This window comes from Erithacus rubecula (assembly GCF_903797595.1).
Source record: "Erithacus rubecula genome assembly, chromosome: 21".
NCBI lineage: Eukaryota > Metazoa > Chordata > Aves > Passeriformes > Muscicapidae > Erithacus > Erithacus rubecula.
Window position 1 is genome coordinate 8,211,679 of NC_136673.1, and position 24,848 is coordinate 8,236,526.

Below are 24,848 nucleotides of genomic sequence, written 5' to 3' on the forward strand. Positions count from 1 at the left end.
TTCAGAACAGGAGGGCAAAAGGATGCAAAAGAGATCACAGGCTTGAAAAGATGGGAATGTGCCAGATCCTCTGCTTGTGTAAATCTGAATTTTGCAGTTGATTCCAGTGGAGTTGGATCTATTCACACCGGCGTTAAACCCATTAATTTCTGTAGGAGTCCCTGGAATTTAAACCCTGCTTGTGATTCCCCTGATTTCACGTAAGCTCGCTACTATTTCACAACGCTAAAATAATGGGGGTGAGGGGATTAAAACTCCCGATAATGCACTCCGCTGATGCTGTAGGGAAAATATTCTGCTTTCTGAGTCATTTGCCCAGAGCTGACTTTCTTTTTGAATGGTTCGGGGGGTTTCCTTCTTTAGCCATAAATCCCATGCAAATTCTTTGTGTGTGTGTGTGTGTGTGTGTGTGTGCCTGTGGATGACAGCGTGAGTGTGTGTGCGCCTTTCAAAAGCCACGCCAGAGAGAGAGAGAGAGGCTGTTCCTTTAAAGCAAAACTGAAAAAAAAAAAATGCCTTCAGGCGTCCTATTACAGTGGAACGAGCCAAGGATCAGGATTTGCAGCTCAGCTATATAAACCCAGCAGAATCTGGCTGCTCCGGCCAGTTCGCCTTGCTGTCAAAGCTCGCAGCCCTGCGCCCGCAGCCGGCACAGACCCCGCAACTCCGCCGAGTTTTGACAGGACGGCAGCAAGGGGGGAGCGCCGAGCTGGCTTCCAGCACCCTATTTATTTCATGGAGGCTGCTCACAGCGGGATCTAAGCTCTGTCAGAGTCTCTAAGGTAAGTCTGCTCCCTCCCTGAGTGCAGAAGTGGGGAGCTGCTCTCGCACACAAGTTGGCATCGCCCCGGGGCTGTGAGCGGGCAGGGATGTGGTAGGGAATAATTCGGGATTGGAGCACGCCTGTCTCCGATCTGCCTGCACTGCCCGGTGTGAGAATGTCACCAGTGTCCCGGTGACATCCATCCGGGCCGATGAATGAATGGAGCAGCAGCTGCCTGAGTGCTGGGCATCCTCACAATTCAGACAGGATGGACAGGCAGGGTGGGAAAGCAGGTCTGGGATTTCCTCTTGGCTTCTGGAGTCAATAAATGTTTCCCCCATCCTCACCTCACGAACCAGACTAAATCCACTGGCAGGTTTTAACTCTCCCAAGCAACTCTTGTGCTCCTGTCTGTGAGAGCTGGGCCCTTCCTGCTGGTCATTTGCTGTCCCCACAATTTATTCTTTTCTAAATTTTATTTGTCACCTTCCTCCCTGCCCCCACTGGGCTCCAGTTTCTTTTAAAAGCCCAGTAATATTAGCCTGCAGTGGGGAGCAAAGCACAAAGGAAGACTCAACTAGTATTTTATTACCAGTGCTTTGCTGGGTGGGTTCTGGGAGCAGGAGGGTGAAATTCTTCATCCTCATGGAAAAACAGAGGCACTTGCTCCATGCCTCAGCTCCTTGCTCCCTGGTGCACTGAGATTTTCTGCATGACTGTGTCTGCACTTACCAGCGAGGCTCGAATTGGCTTAAAAAGGAGAATCTGGCTGGGAGAAGGTGAACACACTTAGATTCATTTAGGAGCTAAACCCACTCACTCAAGATTTTGTGTTACATCACCTTTGCAGAGTTTTCCCTGCCTGATTTTCTGTCTGGCTACCAGCACAGGGAGTTTTTGGCAGTTAATCTAAACTTCTGAAAAGTCTGTCTCATACTATGGGAAGGAATGTTCAGACTGAAATGATGGTGATGTGCTGTGTAGCACAGTGGAGATATAAAATTAAAAACCACAATAAAAACATTTATTAAAGTTTTTCTTCATGAAGAAACAGAAAACAATGAGGTGGATGTGATTCTATGGTCTGGGTAAAAGCCTTGCTGTCCAGCTGTTGGGTTTGGTTTGCTCTCCTGGTTTAATCTTTTAAGACTGTATTAAATATTGGAAATTCACTTTACACATTTCCTGATTAATGTTGCATGTGGGGGTTGTTTTATTGTGCTGGGTTTGTACATTTGCCTTTTAAAGCTGTGAAATCATGGAATGGTTTGGGTTGGACAGGACCTTGGAGATCATCCAGCTCCAACCATGGGACACCTTCCACTAGACCAGGTTGCACAGTTTAGGGGTGCTGGAGTCCAAAAATGAGGTGGACAATGGGGATTAGGGAGCATCCTTTGAATCCTAGGGAAGCTTGCAGAAATGTGATGTCTTTTGGGCTGTTCCTTACTGATACAGGGGGTGCAGGGGCAAACTGAATCTGAAGAAGTTTGACCAGATAAAGTGTTTAGCCAAGAGAAGACAACTGGTCTGTCTGCAGCTCAGCTTGCCTGGCAGGGAATTTGGGAAGCAGTGGAAGAGCTGTGGTGCTCCCACACAGGTGCAGGGAGGGGCAGGCACCTGAGCTGAGCAGAGTGATGGGGCAGGAGTGACAAGGGCTGTGCCTCCCATCACCGACCCAGTCACACCCAAGTACCAAATTGGCACTCACTTCCCCTATTTTTTGCTCATTAATTTTATCCTCTGGCTCCTTTCAGCCCAGAAAAATTTCTTTGCAAGTCCCAGCTCTTAATCCTCTCCCTACAGTTACTTCATCAGTGTTTCCAGAGCTGTGGAACAGCCCCCAGCCTGCAGATGAGAATGTCAGGTCTCACCTGGGGAAAAGCAGAAATTCTGCTGAAGAAATTCCTTCCAGGTACACAGTAGTCATGGGCACATGGAAAACCAGACCCAAATCTCCTGTTGAAATAGTGATGCTTAATGATGTTAGAATTCGAGGAGCACATTTTAGCCTGTGTTTAGGGATTTTCCCAATAAGTTCTGAGTAACTGTTAGCTGGAGACTTTTTGAAAGCCATCCTCTTTAATTATCCCAGCTCTTTAAAACTGGATCATTTCTCCTCAGCATTCACTCAAACTTAACTATCATATTGCTAAAAAAGGTGTTTGACATTCAGCTTATTTTTTTTCATATTAGTGCTTTTTATAAAATATCTAAAAAAAGTCAAAGACTATTCATGACTGAAGATGTTCTGACTTGCTATAAAGAGACTGTCAAAGTTTATTCCTGAGCATTGTCTCACTTTTTGATAAGAAAATGAGATTAAATGGCTGGGTGTATGCTTTTTGGGACTTTCTCATCCTTTTCAAAAGTCAGGCAGAACTAAAAAGCAGAAGTGTCTGTGAAACAGTGATGCTGCTTTGGAGCCAGAGCTTTAACCTTTTCATCACTCCTGGATAAACCAGCTGGAAAATCAGCCTGGCCAGTTCTGTGCCATTTTCCTGGTACAACACCACAATGCCTCTGTCCACCCAGCCTTGTAGGATGTGTCCAGAGGTTTGAGTGGTGCTGATGGCATTTAATTGCCCTGGGTTGGACAAGGGGTGTCTGGTGGAAATGGATGTGAGGGAGAAACAGTTTCCATCCAGTCCTGCATCCCTTAGAGAGCCCTGGGATCTCTGGAGGAATATGGAAGTAAAATTAATGCAGAAAGTGGTATCTGCTCTGTTATCAGCTCCACAATTACCTGTCCTACCTCTGTGCCATGGGAAATCCAGAGTGGCCAAATAATTACACTCATTTGAAGCCTGCAACTTGATGAATTCCTCCTTGGCCTCATGCCATCACAGCCTGCTAAGCTGAAGGACCACTGACAGTTTTAAGGTCTAGTGACTCATAAAACTCCAGGCTTAGGAGTGGATGATTTACATCCCTGGAAAGTTCAAAATCTCAGCTTTCCAATAATAAAAATAATTTGGTTTGAACTGTGTCAGTTTGAGATACAGGGCTTGGAAACTGGGCTCTGATTTACCCATGTGCACTTTCTCAGACTTAATTATTGGTGTGAATTTAGCAGAACCTGCTCAAAGCCTGAGGTGATCTAACCCTGTGGTTATAAACTGAAGTCTAAAACCACTGTAAAATGTAATAGCTGCTCTTAGTGGTTTTAAGGAAGCTGCTGATGTCATATTGCAGAAAAAATCATTGTTGCTGAAGTGGGAAACTAAGGCAGACAGCAATCTAAGTGAAAGAAGTTAATATTTTGTCATCTACCAGGTTCATAAATCTTCAAAACTGCAAGCAATTATAGGATTAGTAACTAATGAGTTCTGGACAGGAAACACCATAACCTGAGGTCAAGAGCTCGAAATAAGGGATGTGTACAGATTGCTTATGGGTTCTTAAGATGCAATTTAGTTCATTCAACTGATTGATGAAGAGGACTTGTTGTCCATGGCTTTGGTTGGTTGATGTTGTAATTGTTGCACCAGCATTTTAGGGTCTCACTGTATTAGGAGTGAAAAGATTTAATAAATAATGTTCTCTGCCACAAAGAACCTGCAAATCCTATTATTAACTATTCCCAAGAAGTTCTTTGTACAGTGAAGAGAAAAAAGAAATAAGGCAGTTCTTTGAGGAAGGGGACTGCTGGAAAGCAGAGAAAAGAACAAGCCTGAGGTTCAATCTTGATCTGTGCAGTTTCCATCGAGCTCAGGGTTTCCACGAGTGTGAAACCTCCTTTCCCTCAGTGCTCGCTGGCCACTCGTGTGTCTGACCCTCTGGCCACTCAGAGCTGGAGTTAAAATCCTTCCACATGTGGGAAAAGTTAGAGACTGGGCATTGTTCCAGCTACTGAAATCCCTCGGTGCATGATGTAACCCCATGTTGGGGAGTGGGCAGACTGGAGGAGGAGTCAGTGGGATCCTGCCTGACTCTGGAGCCTGCAGGAGCTGTCTGGGCATTGAAACAAGGAATAGATGGGGATCCTTCTGCTAAAAGGGCAAAGTTTGAATAGTTTAGTGTCACTTTTTAGCACTGGATGAATGATAGTGTGCCCTTATAACTAGGATTGTCCTTAATGTAAGATTTTCCTGGATTTCCAAATACATCATTTCTCTCCCCTCTATGGTGCCTATCCTGTTGCTGACCAAACAACATCAAAAACCCTCCAACTATAGCTTCAAAGTGTATATCCAGAAGTCAAATTTCAGTAATAGTTATTAACATAAATTATACCTCCCAACACACCCCAAACCCCCCAACCAATGTGAGATTTTGCTGCTCGGGCTGTGGAGTCAATGGGAAATAACTCCCCATTTATGTTCCTGTTTGGCTTATGCATGAGCCAATCACCCAAGACAAATCCACCCTGAGCTGATCTCGTCACAAGAAATTTCTCCAAGCTCCCATCCTTAATTGTCTGCAGTTTCAATTAAACTAAGGTGGGATGGTGCCAAGTTTTCAGCTCTTCCAAGGGGGCAGCCCTGGTGCCCGAATAGGCAGTGGCATTTTGTATTCTTTGGGAGAGGAGGGCAGCGTTGCCAAGTTTGCATTCAGTCATCCATCACATATTAGCCCACTGGAGGTCCATTCTTCCCAAGCAATGGGGGAGCTCTGCTTCCTACTCTGATTACTCACACAGAAAGCCCTTTCCCCAAACCCAGCCCAGGCCAGAGAAAGGAAGCTTTTCTTCGATTCATGCAGGCACTTTCCAACCTCCCCACAAAAATGATATTGTTTCATGCTCAGGAAACATATTCCCTTCAGCAGCTGAGGAGAAAGTGCAGGGTGGTAGGACAGAAACCTTAAATACAGATTTTTCCAAAAGTGCTTGCTTGACCCCTGGGCTCAACAAAGGTCTATTGTAGTGGCTGCCTCTTCCCATGGCAGGCTGGAGCACTGGCTGTGTGTGGATAGATATTGGCCAGGAGCCTCCCAGGAGGCTGAAACTGAGAGCCTGGGGAAATTCCATTATAATGATTTTGGCTTTAGCTGTGCCCAACATGCACCAGGACGTGCTAAGCTCATAAGCCTAAAATTGCAAATGCTAATTTTGTTATGGAATTAGGATATTTACCAGAATATTAATCGGAGCAGTCTTGATCCTTCTTTAAATTTATCTTCTTTTCAACCAGTCTGGCAGCACAAAGCTAAAAGGGAACATAAATTTCTTCTGCTGCTTGTACATTAAAATTAAACTGTGAGATCCTTTCCCTGTGTGCCCACTAGAACTGGCTAAAGAATTATTTCCACCATTAAGGCAAGGCTGGAAAAGGGCTAAAAAAAGCTTTATTTCCAAGACATAAGTTCACTTTCCCTTGCCAAGAAACCAAAAGTCCTGGAAAGAGGCAGATTTTGTTGGTCAGTTTGGGGTTTATCTCAGGCACAGGCCAGCAGGGCAGAGAGGCTGTGGGCTGAGAACTCTGGGGACTGTGGTTTTGTGCCTCTTTGCTGAGATGAAAAGCCTTTATTTGGACAGGAAAGGGTCACTCTCAGAGTGTGCTGAGCACTTCAGCACCAGCCCTTGGTGGTTATCTCCCTCCTCAGGATTTCATCTTGTCAGGAGCTGTTTGCTGGCCTCTCAAAAGGAGCTCAGTGGCCACTTTGCACTGGCTCTTTGTCTCTCCCAGTTCCTTTGGAAGACCAGACTCTTTTGGATGTTCTGAATCCTCCTAAATGGCTTCTCTGTGCTGTGGGACAAAGGTCTATGCCAAGAAAGATATAAAGGTAGCTTGTGATCTGCAGGCAGCCCATTCCTCTTGGCCAGAGGCAGTGTAATGCATATTTTCCCTTTGCTTGTGGCTTGTACTTCCCTCCTGCGTTGCTTGTACCACAGTAATTCAGGGCTGACTCCCAGTGAATGCTGCACACTGTGGGCCACAAGGCAGAGGAGAACAGGATACATGTGAAGGGAAAGTTCTCAGATCATTTTTCTTATTGAAGGATTTTGGCCATGTAAACAGTTTCCAGGAAAAAAAAAAAAAAACAAACCCCAAACCTGCTGGCATTTCCCATGGTGAGTGCTCCTTATGAATGTCCTATCTATTTTTGCAGTTTGGTGGCCAAGTGGAGTGTTTAGAGGAGGATATACCACCTACAAGCCAGGGAATTTATATTTCCACTGCCAAGTGTTAATTACGATGTCGACTTAGCCACTTTACAGGTTAGCAAGTCAATCACAGGGAGCCAACACTCCAAGTGCTGCAGCTCCAGGCTTGATGGAAAGCCTGCTGCACCCAGAGTGCCATTCTCAAACACACCAGCATTATTTGTTGCTTTATTTGTCATTCTCTGGCTGTTACTTCATATATCATTTATTTGTCTTAGCAAGAGCACATTGGGATTTGCCAGGGTTGCTGTCAGAAATAAGGAAATTCAGTTTATTACCACCAGCCATGTGTCAGGGATGCCTTTTTGGTTATTCTGATCCCTGACTTTGAACAATTCCAGGGATGGGGAGTCCACAACCTCTCTGTGCTATATATGCTCTGTAATCCTGTATACTAAAATCTTAGTAATAGAAAAAAGGGATCCTCAATTCAACTAAAATTTGAATTAATTAATTTAACTAAAATTGCGTTTGTGGTGTCTAGTTCCACCTGGGAGAGAGCTTTTCCTGCTGACAGGAGCAATATGAGTTCCCTTTGGTACAGGGTGTTGGATGTCTATATAACACATCCCCTTAATGATATCTTTTTGCAGAGGATGCCTTGGGCTGCTCCAGTTTGGTCTGTGCTCATATAGGTCAGGAGAGCTGCTCATGGAGCAGCACAGGGACAAACCCAGGCTGCCAGAGGGGAAAATAGAACCCACAGAGCATTTTCCATGCCCAGAGTGACCCTTCATTGTCCCCTGCAGCCTGCCCTGCTGAGGGGATGGGTTTCTCCTGGGCAGACTTCAGAGGCTGCCAGCCAAATTCTCATGTGACACAATGGCATTGATTTCACTGGGATCTGGTGCTGGATAATTGAGCTCCACGTCCCTCCTTTCACCATCCCATGGCTCAAATTGCTGCCAGGCAAGGCCTCAGCAGAGGCAGGGCTCAAGTGGCTGTGGGTTAGGGGAAGGAGGTCAGGGTGGTGCTGGTGGAGGTCTCTCAAGCCTCCCATTAATGTGGCAGTGCCCAGTTTGCTGACATGTGAGGCAGCAGGGCAGATTTTTGTCTGAGTTCAGTCACTAATCACTGCTCAGGGCTGTGTTTATGGCTGCAATTTCCATTACATTACATAAGTGTCTCTGTTTTACATCAGAGCACTGCAAAGCATCCCCAGTCTGGACTTTTCAGAAGCAGCTCCTCTCTTTTTCCAAATGCCTTGCACTCAATTTGTTTCATATCTTGTGCCTCTCTTTTATATTTCATTTTGCCTTGCCAAGCCATGGCTGATTTCATTCCATCTTCTCTTCAGGGTGTGTTTTGCTCTACTCTGAGTTTGCTACCCTTCCCTGGGTTGCCAAAGATGCAAATTCTTGATGCTACCACATGTGACAGAACTAGGCCAGGCAGATCTGCAGCCCGGGGGCGATTACTGGAAGTCAGATTTCAAGGAACTCCTTCTGTGGTCTTGTGAGTTAGAAAAATGTGCACATTCCTGTGTGTTTGAGGTGCTAGTACCAAGGACAGAGGAGCTCCAGCAGCGAGGAAAAGCCCAGGGAAACTCAGAATTGCTTTAAAAGCAGGAACTGCCTGGGAAGGGTTACCCATCTGTTTCCTCAGCTTCTTTTAAAACCATGCCCAAAGTCTGCTAATGACAGGAGGCAAGGAGTGATAATTCTGATCCCCAGGAATAGTGCAGGCTTCTATGGCTGAGTCCTGAGTCATTTTTGTGCTTGAATAAGTGGTTAAATAAAAGTCAAATTGTAAAGCACATGCAAATATTCATAATGAATTCTGGAAGTATCCTGCTGCCTGCTGACCACTATCATCTACAGCAATCCATACAATTAAATACTTTCTGTTATTCCAGACCAATATAAATGTAAATTGTTCGTGCTCTTAGTTACAGTAAAGCCATTAAAAGAGAAGAATTCCACCTCTCTTGCCTCTGTACGTGACATTCCTTCAGCTAAAATTATTTTAAATATGGAAAAGTGTGGGGTTGGGTGTGTGGAGCAGAATTTTGGCTCATCTCTTTCTCCTGACCTCCAGGAGAAATTTGAAAACCAGCTTCCTCAGAGGTGCTGTACAAAGCAGTGCTGTCTCAGTGCCTATTCACCGTGGGTTTGTTTAATATGTCAGTAGTTTATGGTTCTTATAAATGATCCTTATTTCTATTGCACACATTTCAGCAATATTTTTGGTAAATGTATTAATTTGGCAGCTGTTTTTTTATAGCAGATCAGCTGTTCCTTCACCTATTGTTATTATATTTATCAAGAGTATTGATGGCTTATTTCCTACCTGTCATTAGCAGTAAAAAAGGTGTTGTTTGATACCTAAATCATTAATTTTTGAGACAAATTACACTGGCCAAGTTCCCATCTCCAGGACTGGCTGCTGCTTTGTTCTCAGCAGCTCCTGCTTGGCATGAAAGGAGTGGGAAAAAAATTCAGAAGTCTTGAATTTCTGCTCTTCCCATCTCATCCCAAAACCACCTAGAACTTAGTGAAATGGACTCTGGAAAATTTATAGGTGGTTTTGGAAGCAAGAGTGTGGAGAAGGGCCTGGAAATGAAGCAGAGCTTTGTGTGTGGAAGGAACACGAGTTGCCGTGATTCATGCGAGCGAGCACACGAACCTCATGGTCTGAAACTGCATCAGCAAAGCCCTCAAAGCATTTCAAAGCAAAGCCTCCAGCCTCTACCCAGAAAATAATGAGCTCCTGACAAAGTGTAACTTGGCAGAGAAACTTTCCAAAGACAAGTTTGGAAAGCCGTCGATCTTTTCCAGCTCCGCGTCTTTGCTGCGGGCAGGGAGAAGCCAAGAGCCCGGCGAATGCTTTTGCTATTAGCAAAGGCTTTATTAAAAGGTACAGGACGTTCTGGAGAGGCAGGGGTGGTTTCTGCTGGGAGATTATGCACAGGAGCTGCTTTTGCTGTGAAAGGGATTTTTTGACGTTGGAAAAGGCACTAATTGAGGCTTCTGTGTCTGTGGCAGCTCTGCCGTGGCCCGTGTTCAATTCCCTGCTCTGCAGCCCCGAGTGCTGCTCGTGCTGTCAGAGGGTGATGGGTGAGAGTCACTCCTGAAATGCAAACAGGGGGCTCAGGCAGAAACAGGCAACAGGAAGGTGTGACCCACCCACTCTGCTTTCCACAAGTGCCTGGAATGTGACCCATTCCTACAGCTCTGCTTCTGTTTCTAGAGCAGTGCCAGTTTCTCTGAATCCATTGTTGTCTTTGCTGTTCCCATCTCTGGTGTGCCCTGCTGTTTCTAATCCACAGTTTGTGTCTAGGCTGTATCTGCCATGGGCTGGTTCTTCCTCCTCTGACAGCTACAGCAAAAACAGAGGTTGCTTTGCAGATGTGAGAAAAAAGCATTTAGCAGATGGAGTTTTTCCCCTCCGTTCTGAGTTTATAGCAAATCGTTGCACTTGGCTGATTGCTGTGCCCCCTGCCAGGAGTCTGAATGCAGCTCCAGAGCACCCCACTGACCTGCTGGTTTTGTTCCTCTTTTCTCAGCTCCCATTTCCAGAAATTGATGCTCAAGTGTCTGAGCCCTTCACAACAAACCAAGTTCTAAGGGCAGACTGAATTCCCTGTTAACTTGGTCCCTGTGAGTTAGACCAGCTGGGCTTACTGTGAGCTCTCCCATAGTTACCTCTTGTAATGCTGTTTCTCTTTTTGTTTTAGTTTATATGCAACACATTTGAATGATCTGCTCTATAAAATAACCAGGCTGTTTCTTGTGGCTGGTGTAAAATTCCTTCTGTGGTCAGAGCTGGATTCTCCTGCACTCCCCATCCACAGGGGTGAATCACTTGGGTTGTGTAACAGCAGCAAACATTGGCACACCAAGGTGCAGGAGGATCAGGGACATGTGTGGGAATGATCCCTCTGATCCCAGAAAATGTCTACACATGAAAGGACCTTCACTGATGTAAGAGAATGAGCTGGACCCGTGCATTTTGGGTCAGTTGCAGATTTTTCTCAAATTCTCTGGTGTCTTTCTCTGTGGGTTTTGGTAACCTTGTAATTTATTTCCATGGATTCATCTCCTTATTTTGGTAATTGGCCTGGCACATCCTCTTGGCTTCAGAGTGAGGATGAAGTTTTCTATTGTTACCCCAGAGTTTCAGGCAGCTCTGTAGCTCTGTGCATTTGTGCTGCACATCTGGTCAGACTTTCTTCAGAGAATCAAAGAATGAAAGAATGGCTTGGTTTGAAAGGGACCTTAAAACTCATCCCATTCTACCACCCCTGCCATGGCAGGGACCCCTCCCACTGTCCCAGGTGCTCCAGCCCCAGTGTCCAGCCTGGCCTTGGGCACTGCCAGGGATCCAGGGGCAGCCACAGCTGCTCTGGGCACCCTGTGCCAGCCCTGCCCACCCTGCCAGGGAACAATTCCTGCCCAATATCCCATCTAATTCTGCCCTCTGGTAGACTAAACTCATTCCCCCTTGTCCTAGCACTCCAGGCCCCTGTAAAAAGTTTCTCTCCATCTTTCTTGTTGGCTCCTTCAGGTCCTGGAAAGCTGCAATTACCCAAAGCTTCTCCTCTCCAGTGAACAATCCCAGCTGTCCCAGCCTTTCCTCCAGCAGAGCTGCTCCATCCTCTGATCCCCTGGTGCCTCCTCTGGACTCTGCAGCAGCTCCAGCCCCTCCTTGTGCTTGTTCGAGGGCTGGGGCAGCTCTGCATGTTTCCCTTTCTCCTACACTCCAGCTCTTTGCTTTTTAATGATTTATTTTATGACAGTTCTACAGCAGCCCTCAGAAAGATGTTTAATTATGCAAGTGAGGATTTGACAGCACTTTTCCTGTGAAGTCCTTGGAATACTGAATTCCCAGGGATGCACATTGCCCCTGTGAGGTTTTACCACATGTTAGCAGAGGCACAGCAGATGATTTATGAAATCATTTCAGAGCAGGATGCCTGAGTTTCAGTCTTCAGGGACTAAACTAACCATGGGACCAAACCATTAACCCCAAGGCTGTGGCACTTTCTGGAATCTCTGCACAAGGTTTTGTGGCAATTCCATGGGCCCAGCTCCATTTAGCTCCATTTCTCTTGTTATGGGGAGTAAGACTTGGGGATAGCAGCCCCCCAGTCAGGGAGGTTTTATCTCAACCTTTATTGTTGAGATGCAGCTTTTCCAAGCCTGGAGAATCTATCCATTGGGAGATCTCCTCATTCCCACTTTGCAAAGACACCTTAATTCTCCCCATTCCTCTGATTCCAAGGTGAGCACATTCTTTGGCTGCCCTATTGGTTCCCCTCAAACTTTATTCCAGTTCAGATTTCCCCATCATTCAGCAGATTCCCTGGTAAGCCAATCTGGCAATTTGTATTCCCAGATTCCATAAAGGAGAATTTTCTCTCTCCAGAAAGGTCAGCACCACAAACCAAGGCTCAGTGGTAAAGCACAGGTGAGTTCTGTGCCTCCTTTCCTGTCCATCACCTTCCACAGGTCCCTGCAGGACAATTCCAGAAGGAATTTGCTCCTTTCCTTGTGCTACAAGAGAACCAGCATCAAAATCACACTCTGTCACTGTTGGAAATGTTAGCCGAAATATATTCTAACAAATAAGATAACTCCAAATGAGCATTTGTTTGGCTTTTCCAACTCAGCATTCAGACTTTCACCTCCTCATATCCTGAAGGGAATAAACCTAATTTGTAAGAAAAACCCTTTGCTTTTTATAGATGCAGCTTTTTCATTTCCTGGGCTTTGCACCTCTAAGAAAGAGCAACATAAACCATGAGTGAGACATTACTTCAGCCAACCTACTCCAGGCTGCTGAACTCATTCAGCAGCATCCTTTTTGCATGGTCTTATCCTTTTTTTGCCTCCAACAAAAACAGGATTTTAAAAAACATAAGACACAGACATATTTTTAGCTGCTGTGAATCCCTGCAGTGCCACAGGTCAAATCCACCAGCTGGTCTAACACATTTTGGAGGCAGAGGGGGAGTGGAGTTGTCTAAGACACCAGAGCAGCACCATCAAATCCCAACCCTGAGAAATCTCAGTGTCTGTCTCCTCTGCTGCCCCTCCCCAGCTCTGCTCTCTTCTCTTCCCTTTTCCAAGCTGTTTGTTTTACATCTTGAGCCAAGCTGACTCCCAGCCAAATATCCTGGGGGGGCAGGGGAGTGTTATTTATCCATAGTCACAGTCCTTTGGGGGATAACAAGCAGAGCTGGTCTTGGGAAAAGGAGAATTCCTGTCCTTGGAGATAACAAGCTGAAGGTAATTGGGCAGAGCAGCAGTTAAGGAGCCTCTGGGTCCTGGATCAGTATTTTTTAAGTATTTTGCTGCCTGAAAATTCAGTTTGGTGTTTGAAAATGCTGATATGTTTTACTCCCTAGTGGGCACAACTCTGAGCTGTTAGAGGTGGGAGTGAACATGAGATTAATTCTCTTTTTTACTGTCCTGGGGTGCAGAAGAGCATGAGCATTGTGGGTTCAGTTCCATAAATTTTCACTTAGTAATTGAAGGCCAGGCTGCTCTGGCTTTTATTAGAAAAAAGAGCAGGAATCCTTTGAAGAAATGATTGAGGTGGTTATTCTTCCAAACAGGCCATTTGGTTCAAAGCAAGCCATTACTGGTTTCATAATTTACAAAAAAGATTTGTCAGGGAAATTTTTCTCAAGAATAGGAACTCCTGAAATGTTGCTGACTCCCTCTTAGGTTCCTTCTTGCTGAGTCTTCAGAATCAAATGAAACATTGCACCTTTCAGTGACCAAATATGTGTTGTGAAAAACTTTCTAGAAGTTGTACCTGTTACTTTATCATCACTTGGCTCCAGTTTTCTTATAAGGACAACTTTTACATTGGTTTGTTGTTTTGGGGTGGGTTTTTTTGTTTGTTTTTGGTTTTTTGTTGTTTTATTGGTTGGTTTTGTTTTTTTTTCATCCAATGGAGAGGACAATGGAGAGAAATACTGAATGAATTATTCAAAATGAGAAGAACAAAAAGAAATATTTTCTTCTAGTATAGAACACTGATGCCACCAAATAACTGATATGAAATACTGTAATTCTAAGAAGTACAGTAGATATAATTTATAAATATCCCTGAGTTACAGAGAGATCACTGCAAACCAGCCAAGTCTTTGTAAAAGGCAAATAAAAATTTGAGTCCAATTCCAGTTTTCCTCCTCCACAATGGAACAGAAGCCCTGTTCTGGGGGAGTTTCACTGCTGCAGAGGTGGGTGCTGGTCACTCTGGCAGGGAGAGGTGTGGGATGGTTTGTGCTGGCTGGATGTGGCATTGTGACCCTCCCAGGTGACATCTGCCACATGGGTGGGTGTAACTGGTGTCTGGACAGGGCTGCCTCTGTAGAAATCTTGAAAACAGATGAAGGTCTTTGTCCTGTCATCTCAGAACAAGGAATCCACTTCTTGTTCCCCTTTCCCATCTTATTCTTCTCCCCTTTTCCTGTTGAGCAAAATGAAAAAAAAATAAAAAAAAACAACCCACTAAAAACCCAAACTCAATTTATTTGTTCACTTCTCAATTCTGCCTGAGCCTGTTTTTTTAAAGACCCTTCTTTTGTGAGTTTAATCAGATGCTTGATAAGACAAAAGCGTTGCTAACTAACAGGGGCTACAAAGCAGCCCCTTCAGGGAACCCATGACCTCATCCCCAGGATTACTCCAGCACAGGAATTCAGCCTCCAGCACACCCAAAATAAACCTCTGCAGGGAAGTGCTTTATCCTTAGGCTGGGCATTCTCTTTGCCAATGTCCTCCTCAGTGGCTGGGACGAATCCCGTATGGAAATTCAGATTTTCCTGCTCCCAAGCAGTCTGCCCTGCTGGCTGGAGCTGCCTTTGGGCTGCTGCCCTGCTGGAGCAGCCAGCCCTGGCACAGGGATGCAGCCACAGAGCAGGGCTGGTTCTCACTCCCAGCTCCCTTTGTGTGCTGGGTTTTGTTGGGTTTTGTTGGGTTTTGTTGGGTTTTGTTGGGTTTTGTTGGATGCTCAGAGCCTTGGCAGCCCTGGGAACTCTGTGGGGTCACACACAGCATTCCCCAAGCTCACCCTCTGCCAAGAGGTGCCACAAATCCCTCCCTGATGGATAGGAAGTGACACCATTGTGTTTTCTTGGAGCTCTCAAGGCCTTTAGCACCTAACAGTGGACAGCACCAATATCCCAAGGATATCCCTGCTTGGGAAGATTCCAGCATTTGGGATCTCAGTCTGGGTGTCAAGAATTAGCTCCTGTTGCTCCTGTGATGAAGAGGAGGATGTGGTGAGCAGCTGCCCACCCTGGCACACTTTTGCTGGACAAAGTCTCCAAGGGAATGCAGGAAGGATTCCTGAAGTTTTGAAGTAAAATGAACTAAAGGCAAGTCCCAAGCTGGAGACAAGGTTTTAGCCCCATTATCCCCAGTCAGGAGCTTGTAGCCCTGCTGGAAGGCAGCACATCTGTGGCTCACACTGAGATGTATCATTGATTTGTTTCTAATTATGCACATTTAGCAGCAATTTACATGAGAGATTAAACACCACATTATGAGTGTAGTCTGATTAATTCTGCACCACGCTTCTAAGTCACTCAGCAATTACCTTCCCTCATTTTTAACACAGATCATTTTATTAAATCTGGTGACACCAAAAATGAGCTAAGAGCTTTGGATTCCTGCTTTTAGTGTGGTCTGTTCCTGAGGCTGGCAGTTAATATATAATTACTACATAATGCCACATTGGATGCTTCTCATTTAAACAGCAGCTTAATTTGCTGCAAGGTTCTGACACGAGCCAAGGCAAGCTGGGATAGCACAGGGTTCAGCAGATGCCCCTTCCCTGGGCTCTGCCCCTGGAAATGTGAATTCTTCATCATGCTTGGGATTCCTGTTGGAGAGAGATGCTGCAAAGCCTCGAGGTCTGAGTTTATTCTACAGAGAATTGGCCTGAAAAGCAAGTTCTGCCCTAACCAGCTCAGGCTGTACCGTTTCCAAGGCTCTGCTTTGCCTTTTCCACCATCAGTCCTGTCCCCACCTGTGACCTGTTTAGGGTGTGACTCTGATTAAACCTCATGAAGAGCTGTAGCCACTTGGCTTCTCTTACTTAGCACTTGGGGCTTCCTCTAATGCAGGTGATATATTAAAAGAATTAAGACTTTCAAGCATGAGGAGTGTTTAGTTTATGCAGAAAATTTCAGCCTTTTCTTGGGACTAAACTGAAGAATCTTTCTAGAGCAGCTGGAAAGAGAATTAGGAAGTTTAGTTATTTGTACTTTGTTTAGATTTAATAGAAATCAGGGTGAGAAGTGACTGGGCAGAAATGGCAGAAGTAAGGGATGATCTCAGTTCTGCCAGTCCCAGCTTGGTGCCATTCCCACATTCCTGGCAGGATTCCTTTGCTTTTCTCATCTTCAGCCAGGTAATTCCTAAGAAACATAAATCAGCAGAGTCTCTAGGACCCAGAAACTGGAAGGCACCTCTTGGTTGCTGAGTTCCATATCCTATTAGTGCAGGCACCTCGTCACATAATCTGCTTTTCACCTCTGTTTAATTATTGCATGTTTTCAGCAGTCAGTTTCTCCCAGCTGATTAAATTTTTCCTTTAATTCATGAGATTTGCTCATTATATTCAATATTTCATTGATCAAAGGTGTCACTGGTACTGGAACAAGATCACCTCCAATCCCTGAATTTTCACTCTGCTTTGAAAAAGAGCCAAACTCATTGTTTAGTTTGGAAAATTCTCTTCTCTCTCTGAGATCCTGAACAAGGATAGACCTGGAGAGATTTTCCATGGATAAGAGGACAAAACTTCTGAAACAAAAGTAGTTTAGAATGGAATAATCATGCTAATTTACCTCAAAATAGTCACTGTACAACAGAAGATTTAGTCTCTCATGGGTCTCCTTTTATGCTTATCATTCAGAATTTACCAGAGCTCTTTCACATTTTTATGGATGTTGGCTTCAGTGGATTATTTCTCCTTCCCCTTTGTGGCACTGTCATGCTGATGGCTTTGAAATATGAGCCTTTGCTAAATTCTAAAGTGTACACAAAGCAATTAATTAAAATTCCTTCCAAAACAGCCCTGGCAAAGCCCTGGCAGTGCTGCTTTCCAGCCAAGGTAGAATGGGTGGAGGCTAAAACACATCCAAGTTTTATTTCAGGATGGTGTAGAGCAGGATCTGTGAACCAGAGACCCTACAGCTTCCCCAAAACAGGAGCATCACCTGGGAGCCCTGGCCAAAGGTGAAAACTGAACTGAAGTTCTGGTTTTTGCAGGATCCCAGGGGCTGCACAGGGCAAAAATTGCCCATGAATTGTTTTAATTGCATTTCTTTGGAAGAGTCTGAGGTACAAATGTATAAACAGGACCTCTCAGAGGATTTAAGATAATAGAATTCCTCTTGTTTTCACAACTAATTCCAGTGGCATGGGCAATCCCCTTGGAATGGATGATGGATGCATTCTGCAAACTCTAATGTGTGACAGCTGAGGAATCAATCCTGAATGAGGTGCAGAGCAGTTCCCATCTCTGCACTCAGAGTGCTCCTGGTTGTGCCTGCCCTCAGCCCCACAGAGTTCCCTGCTCTGAAATGAGCAGTGCCAGCACCAGATGGGACACAGGTGGCTCCAGGGGCATCCAGAGCCCTGAGCTGTGGCTGCTCACCCACATCAAACACAAGCTGCTGGTTTGCCCTGAAAGGAGAAGGATTTCAGTCACAAAGGCAGGCACATCCAGAGGAAAATGTGCTTTTATGTGCTTCAAGAGCTATAAATGCCTTCTGGGAGGTGTTTGAACCACCGTGGTGGGATTCAGCAGAGCTGGGTCAGCTTCCTCTGGCTTGCAGTGGGTGAAATTCCTCAGCAAAAAGGCAGAGGCTCCCAGGGAGCTTGGGAGTCTCAGTGTCAGCCTCTCCATGCCCCAGTTTTCCATATTTAAAGTGGAGGAGTGTGCTTTGTTTATCCAGTATAATTACAAAAGCTTTCAGAGAAGAGGCTCTGCCTTCCTCCAGCACATGTGGATGCCATGAGGCTCCTCTTGTGGGGCTGTGGACATCACTGAATCCCTTCTGTGACAGAAAACCTGGATTTGTGTCACTCATATCCCTTCTCTTCAACTCCTCTAGTTGTTTAAATCTCCCTTCCCAGTTGTTTCCTCTCTGCCCCTTTCTCCATGGAGTTTTTCCAGAGGATGCTTTCTTGTTTTTCCCCTCCCTTTCACCCTCATTGCACTCCCACAGCCAGATCATGAATGTTTATCTCCCTCTGTCATTTCCAGGAAGAGCTTCACTCTGAAAATCTGGCATAGGTGGGGTGGCAAAGGCTTTTATTCAGTGCTTTCACATTTTGCTGTTTATTAAAGGGAGGTCACTGAGCCCAGATCCACAGTTTTATGGGGGCTTTCCAGATGTGGGATTTCTTATCTTGAAAACTGTAGAGCATTTGCAGGATGTTTATTCTGTATGACCTGGCCATGGATGTAGAAATGAAGCTGTTTGACTATAAATTAAAGGTAAGACCTCAGCCTGGAACCTGGATGGATTCCTGCTTATCACTCTGCACTTTATCTGTTAAAACCATTGAGAAAAAGGCAATCAGTTTCCTTCTGTCCCCTTGGAAAGTTATGACCCTCTTGTCACCTCTTCATGCAGCCAATTTAAGACTTTGAAGAAAATTTCTGAATTATACAAATTTTCCTTTGGAGTTTCACACCCTCAGGGCCCAAGTGGGGTTGAAACAATTGCCACATTTCTTTGCACACAAGTGCTCTGGGAGCCTTGGGGAGCACAGTGGATTTTCTGAATTACTTTAAATTTGGCTGCCTTAAAATTCCTCTCCTTAGAAGTGATGCAATGTAAATAAAGGAGAAGAAAAAAAAAAAAGAGAAAAAAGAGGTGACAATTTGGCTTTGATCATTTCTGCTGAAAAGATTCAGGGCTGATGGCTTAGGACTGCTATGAATTTCTGCTCTCCACTGTGATTTAATGTAGTTTGACCTACACTAAGTGTCCCTGCTGATTCCTTCACCCTGTTGGAATTTGGAATAGAAAGAAAATAATTTTCTGCAGTTATGAAGGTGTGGAAGCAGCAGTGAAAGATGATGAAGTCAGAGTGTTTTGTGTTTTGGCCTGACATGTCAAAACTCCCAGGGCCCCCCGGCCTTTGCTTTGAGAACATTTCAGAGTTAATGCACTTCTGCAGAAGATCCCTGCAGCCCCGGGAGACAAATGCCCTTGGCAAACCCAGCCCTTGGAGAGGCTGCACCTTCTGAGGCTTTGCCCTGTGAAAATGCCCTCTGGCAGATGGTCCCAATTTCTGAGTCCTGTGGAACAGCTCTTGTATTCCCTGCAGGAAATGCCCCAGTTCCCCCAGTCTGCAGAGAGGGAATGGTGCAGGTCAGATCAAACCCTGCAGTGGCAGTGGGTAAGGACAGTGATAATGCTGCCAGTGCTGGGCACTCCAGGCTGTATCCCTGGCATATCCTGTGTGTGCCTGATCAGGGAACACACGGATCACACCTTGATGGAAACCCTGCAAACATGAAGTTCCTGCAGCTAACAGATCACAGAAAACTCTTTTGGGCAATTTACAAACCTCAAAATGCTCCTTGTTGTGTTCCCTGGAATGGGCTCTGGCTCTTCTCCAGCTGGGTCTTCCTCCCTGTCAGAATCCAGCCTGCTGTTATTTTACCCAGATTTTTACAAGATGTGCTTGTTTCCAATATGGTGCTGACAATATTTGATCCCCTCCTGCTGTAATGTTGGAAATATCCGCTCTGACAGGAATCCCATTTTTTCCCTTCTCTTTTTTCCCTGCCATTTTTATGTCTAATTTCCAAGTCATGACATGTAGAGGATGTCTGAGCAAATCTAATCAGCCTTCTGCCTTCGTTAGGAAGGACAGCTGAGATAGTTTTTAACACCTCCATTCCTTCTTTGCTGCAATCTGTTTTGATTAAAATTGCACAGGGCTCTCATCTGCATATTTATCATTCCACATACCCACAAATCACCCCACAACTCTGCCACTCCTGAATGTTCAGGAGAGACTGGAGTGCTGCACCAGGACTTTAAAGTATGCAGACATTAATTTAGTTTCTCACACCTGCTGCTTTCCAGCAAATATGGCTTTGGGGAAGGGAAATATTCATGCATTACCTTTGCTTAGTATTCCCCATGAGTCAGGATTCCTGGGGTTTTTTTTCAAGATTGATTTAAAATTTCCTATTAAAAAACAAATTTCTAATTAAATGAAAAGGTCCTGAAAAAGTTCTGATGCCAGGAGGGAGGTGAGAGGAAGGGGGGATGTCTAAACAAAGAAATAACCCTTTTTAATAACATTTGTTCAGCTTTTGACAGCCAGACTGTGACGTGCTTTCAGATATTCAAATGAAAGGGCTGCAGCAGAAATGAAAATTATTCCTTCCCTTTGTGCTATTGACAGTCCATCCTCCACCACATATTATTAAGTGTATCATCAGGCAGTGATCAGGTTTTTAAGGAGTGTTTTCTAGAAATAGCCCTTTTTCTGCTCTTCGGTTAAAATCTAACTTCTAAAGTTAATGTTCATATAAGAAAATTCTTTTCTTATCTGAATCTCCTTTTGCCCCAGCTGGTACTACAGAGATGCTATTATTTTCTTCTCAATTCATAATCTCTATTTTTTAATTTTTAATTTTTTAAGGTTGTATGAGAGACCATGCCACCTTTTTTTATCATTTAAATCGAGGTTGTGCCTTGGGGAGCAGGGGAACAGGAGATAACTCTTGCCCAATGTGGGTGGGAAAGTGCCAGTGACCAGATGGGGAGAACACAAGCTCTAGATTTATTGTCCTGCAGAACATTGTGCAGATCATCCACATCATCATGTCCAGGATTTTTGCAGTAAGGGTGGCAGGATGACCTGAGGGCACCGCTCATTAGGATGAGAGGTGTTCCCTATTAGACAAAATATTTTTAAAAATAGACACACACTGGGTCATACAAACCCCTCAAAGAACCTGAGAGATGTCAGGCATCACCCAGCTCCTCATACAGACCAAACTCATGCTGGGAAGAGTCATTTTTTGCCAACCTTTGCTGCAAGATTTCTAGGTTCCCCTAAATAACCCAGCAGCTGATGTCTGCAAAGAGGATTTCTCCAAGAGGCAGGTTTAAAATACAATCTACACGAGCTGTTCTGAAGGGTGGATGAGGGAAAATGAAGGGACAGCAGAGCCTGGCAGTGACTGTGGCTTCATTTCCCTCCTGCTCCCTGGTGGTTGCTCATGGCCAGAGCTGTTGTTTGGCTGTGTGTGAGGAACTGGGGCTGGAGAGAAGGATGTCCTCTTTGTTCTCCCAGCCAAGAGCATGGCTAATGTATAAAGAACTGGAGGAAGGTGTCTTGTTTTGTAGATGTCAGATGCAGGAGTGGAGCTCAGCTGGCCCTTGGCAGCTGGGATGGGGAGCACCTGATGGGGATGAATTAGCTCAGACATCACAGGAGGTGTCAGAGCACTGGGCTGACACAGCAGGCATGGAATGCTGCTCTGAGACCACCACGATGCTTCTCCAGAAACTTCAAAAGGATGTCAGCCAAGACACATTGATTCTTCAGTATCATCTGTGCTGAGAGGTTTGGCTGCCTCTAATGCAGCAAGTGTCCTGGTGTTCATTTGGCTTTCATCAGCAGTGAAGGTGACAGTGACAGCAGCTCTTGCCAGAGCAGGTTTTTCATTTTCCAGGATATTAAAGAAATCACAGTTTGTAGCATGATTAAATGATTTGTCAGCTCACACTGGTCAGCAGAAAAAGCACGATTTCCTTGGTTTGGGCAAGGCCTGTATTCCTGTAGGTTGGGATTTACAGAAGCCATAAGGAAATGGATGCTCAACTTTCACTAAAATTCAGTGAGAATGAGATGCAGAGCTGCCTCCAGTTTGTTCCAGTTTTCCATTGGTGATCCATCTGTCAAGCAGCCTGTCCCTTTACTTGAGGGTTAGGTACCAGTTTTAGCTCTATGACCTTGTCCTGAGGCAAAAAGTGCATAGCAGCACATGGAATTGCATGGGGAGCACTTTGCAAAGTCATCGTGGGAGTGCTCCAGACTAAAATCCCAATTCAAATACAGTCCTGAACACGTTTCACGAACTGGCAACTCAGTTTAGGGATTGAGTCAGAAATGAGACCTGGACCACGTCTGTCTGTTATTCTTTATTAACAGCCTTGTGATCTCTTCTGGTGCAGGACTTGCAGAAATATTTGAACAAAAGGGGTAAGTGTTAGAAATGCCTTAAAGCTGAATGGTTTTCCGTAACAAGGAAAAAGCCTTCCCTGCTGCTTGCTCACTTCTGATTTATTCTCCAGTAAAAAGGGGTGATGTTTGCCCTTTGTGAGCTCAACGCTCCCTACAAAACCCATGAAACTTCAGTGAAGTGTCTGATGTGTTATTGTCATTCCCTCACAAAGCAGCTGGGATAGCATGGGAAAAACAAACCCTCCACTTTGGGGGAATCAGAAGGGTGATCTCTCATCTGACAAATAAATTAGCATCAAAACTATGATGTTTAGAGAATAGATTGCTGTTTCCTCCATTACTGGCATTTCATAGCTTGCAACCACTGAAAGCACAGTCACTGATCTATCCATTAAACTGAGTTCTTCTGGGAGTGGGAAGGAAAACAAATGTTGAGATGACATTTATTAGGTGTGCTTGTTCAGGCAGTCCATTACTGCTTTGGCTTCTCATTCTACGTGCTGAGGGGCTGGTCCTGCATGGAAGTCAGTGGATGTCTTTCCACTCCCCTGGCTCACTCCATTGAAAAGGAACATGCACAGACTGGGAGGAAGAGGAAATATTGGGGCTAATTGAAAATAATGAGTTTCAGGAGGAGCTGTAAAGCCCAGCCAGGTGCTTGTAACTGTAAATGAGTTATTGTGTTATAGCTGAGGAAAGATCAGGCAGTGGGAAATGCTGCCTGGTGCAAAGGGATACTGGCTGCTAAAATGGCATTTTTACACATGTAAAAATTGCTGTCTCTTTTGTTGGAATCTCTACTTCTCTGGTGTCTCACTACTTTGATGCTAAAATATTTTTTTGATACAAGCAGGACCTTCCACCTGCAGGGAGCTCCATTTATCTTCGTGCTCTTGATAAATCATCATATAGTGGAACTTACTATGGAGCAACAATCTGGAGTTCAGATTCCACAGCAATCCTGGAGTAATTTAAAACATAAAGGAAAGGGATGGAATGAGCTTGGTGGCGTTGATGCACCTTTGACAATGTCTCAAGTTTCTTACATAGTCCAACTTCAGCAGCCTTCAAGCAGTGAAGGGGTGAAGGAAATGCAGAATTTAACATGGGTTAGATCCTAAAAGAACACGTATTTATTTTATAAATTGTTTATAAATGTTTTCAGTTGAGCTGAGACTCAGCAGGCATCTTTGTCCCAATATTCTGCTTGAGGGAGTTAAACTTTCTACAGCCCACTGTATTTGCCCTAACCTGGAAATAACAGCAGCTTTCTTCATGTCTGGTGACATTTCCTTCAGAATCACACTGGGATCCTGGAAAATTACTGTTATTTTACATCAGAGCAAGCTCAGCAGTTTGGGTGAAGTGTGATGGTCTGTTCTCTGAGGATGCAGCACATGAGCACAGTCACACCTTTGCTGGGTGGTGCAGCTGCTGTTAATCCCTTACACTGTTCCTTTTTCTTTTAGGGAACAAACACACCAGGAAAGAAAAGGATCTCCAGCTTGCTTTGGCCTGGCTCTCCAATTTCTGCTGCAGATTACAAAGGCCAAGCAGACCTAAGACTCTCTCAGCCTCAAAAGGGAACCGGGCACCACAATGGGACTCCCCAGCCGGGTCTTGGCCTGTGCCGTCCTCGCTTTGCTGTCCCAGCACGTCACTGGGGGACTCATCAAGAGAATGATCCGGCAGAAGAGGGAGACAGGGCTGAACGTGACCTTGCCAGAGGATAACCAGCCCGTGGTTTTCAACCACGTCTACAACATCAAGCTGCCCGTTGGCTCCCTCTGCTCCGTGGACCTGGACACGGCCAGCGGCGACGCCGACCTGAAGGCGGAGATTGAGCCCGTCAAGAACTACGAGGAGCACACGGTGAATGAGGGGAACCAGATTGTCTTCACTCACAGGATTAACATTCCCCGCCGGGCTTGTGGCTGTGCAGCTGCCCCAGACATTAAGGATCTGCTGAGCAGACTAGAGGAGCTGGAGGGGCTGGTCTCCTCCCTGCGGGAGCAGTGTGCCAGCGGGGCTGGATGCTGTCCTAATTCCCAGGCAGCAGAAGGTAAGGCAGGCTGGGGAGCTGCTCTTAGGGGAAATTCTTGTGCTGGCTGTAGATGTTGTTTAGAGTGATACTTCAATCTCTTTCAAGAAAGAACACAAGTCGACCTGTTAAATTTGAAACATAATCAAAACTGGGAATGTGTTTGGCCAGTGTGCAAAGTACATTCATTCACAGTTCCACGGCTTTATGGATCTTTGAGTCAGGAGTCAGCCTGGGACCCTTTGTAGCTGTGGAGCCATTGAGAATGGACAGCACTTGGGCATGGTGATAATCTGTGTCAGAGTTAAGATTAAAACTCACACAGTCCAAGCTCTTGGCTCCACTTTTTGTCCCATTGAGGAAGCTGCCAATGTAACCATTTTCGCTTCCAAGTTTTCTTTAGTAGAGACCAATAAAAATACAGCAGGACATAAGGCAACTGACAAGCACAAATAGTTATAGAAGAGGGGAAAATATCTCTGTCTGGTTGATTGTTAAATTGAGGGAAGGGGTTGATCATACAAAAAAAGAAACACAAGTCTTGTTGGGAGCGATGTGTCCGTCTGAGCTCAGAGCAGCCTCGCAGTTGCTGATGCAGCTGATGGCACAATGTGCTGCCTGACTTCGTGTTCTGGGTCAGTGGGTGAATGATGTCCCATGGTGCGTGCCATAACAAAGCAGTCTAAGAAAGCTGCTCAGTCAGTAGGTGAGGATTTTGAGACGGGAGGAGGAATCCAGCATACTCAA

At 45.2% G+C, this 24,848-nt stretch overlaps 1 protein-coding gene across 4 annotated transcripts in view; it reads left to right on the top strand.

Moving 5' to 3' along the window:
• The first annotated feature begins 593 nt into the window (after positions 1-593).
• Positions 594-24,848, top strand: part of TNC (tenascin C) — a 70,730-nt gene continuing 46,475 nt past the window's right edge. Inside the window, exons 1-2 of one of the 4 annotated variants that reach the window (XM_079324220.1) lie at positions 594-782; positions 23,530-24,122. In XM_079324220.1, coding sequence (XP_079180346.1) covers positions 23,660-24,122 — 463 coding nt within the window. In that variant the 5' untranslated portion in view covers positions 594-782; positions 23,530-23,659. Of the gene's footprint in view, positions 783-20,850; positions 24,123-24,848 lie in introns of those variants that run through there. The other 3 variants (XM_079324221.1, XM_079324222.1, XM_079324223.1) reach the window with 3 other exon arrangements.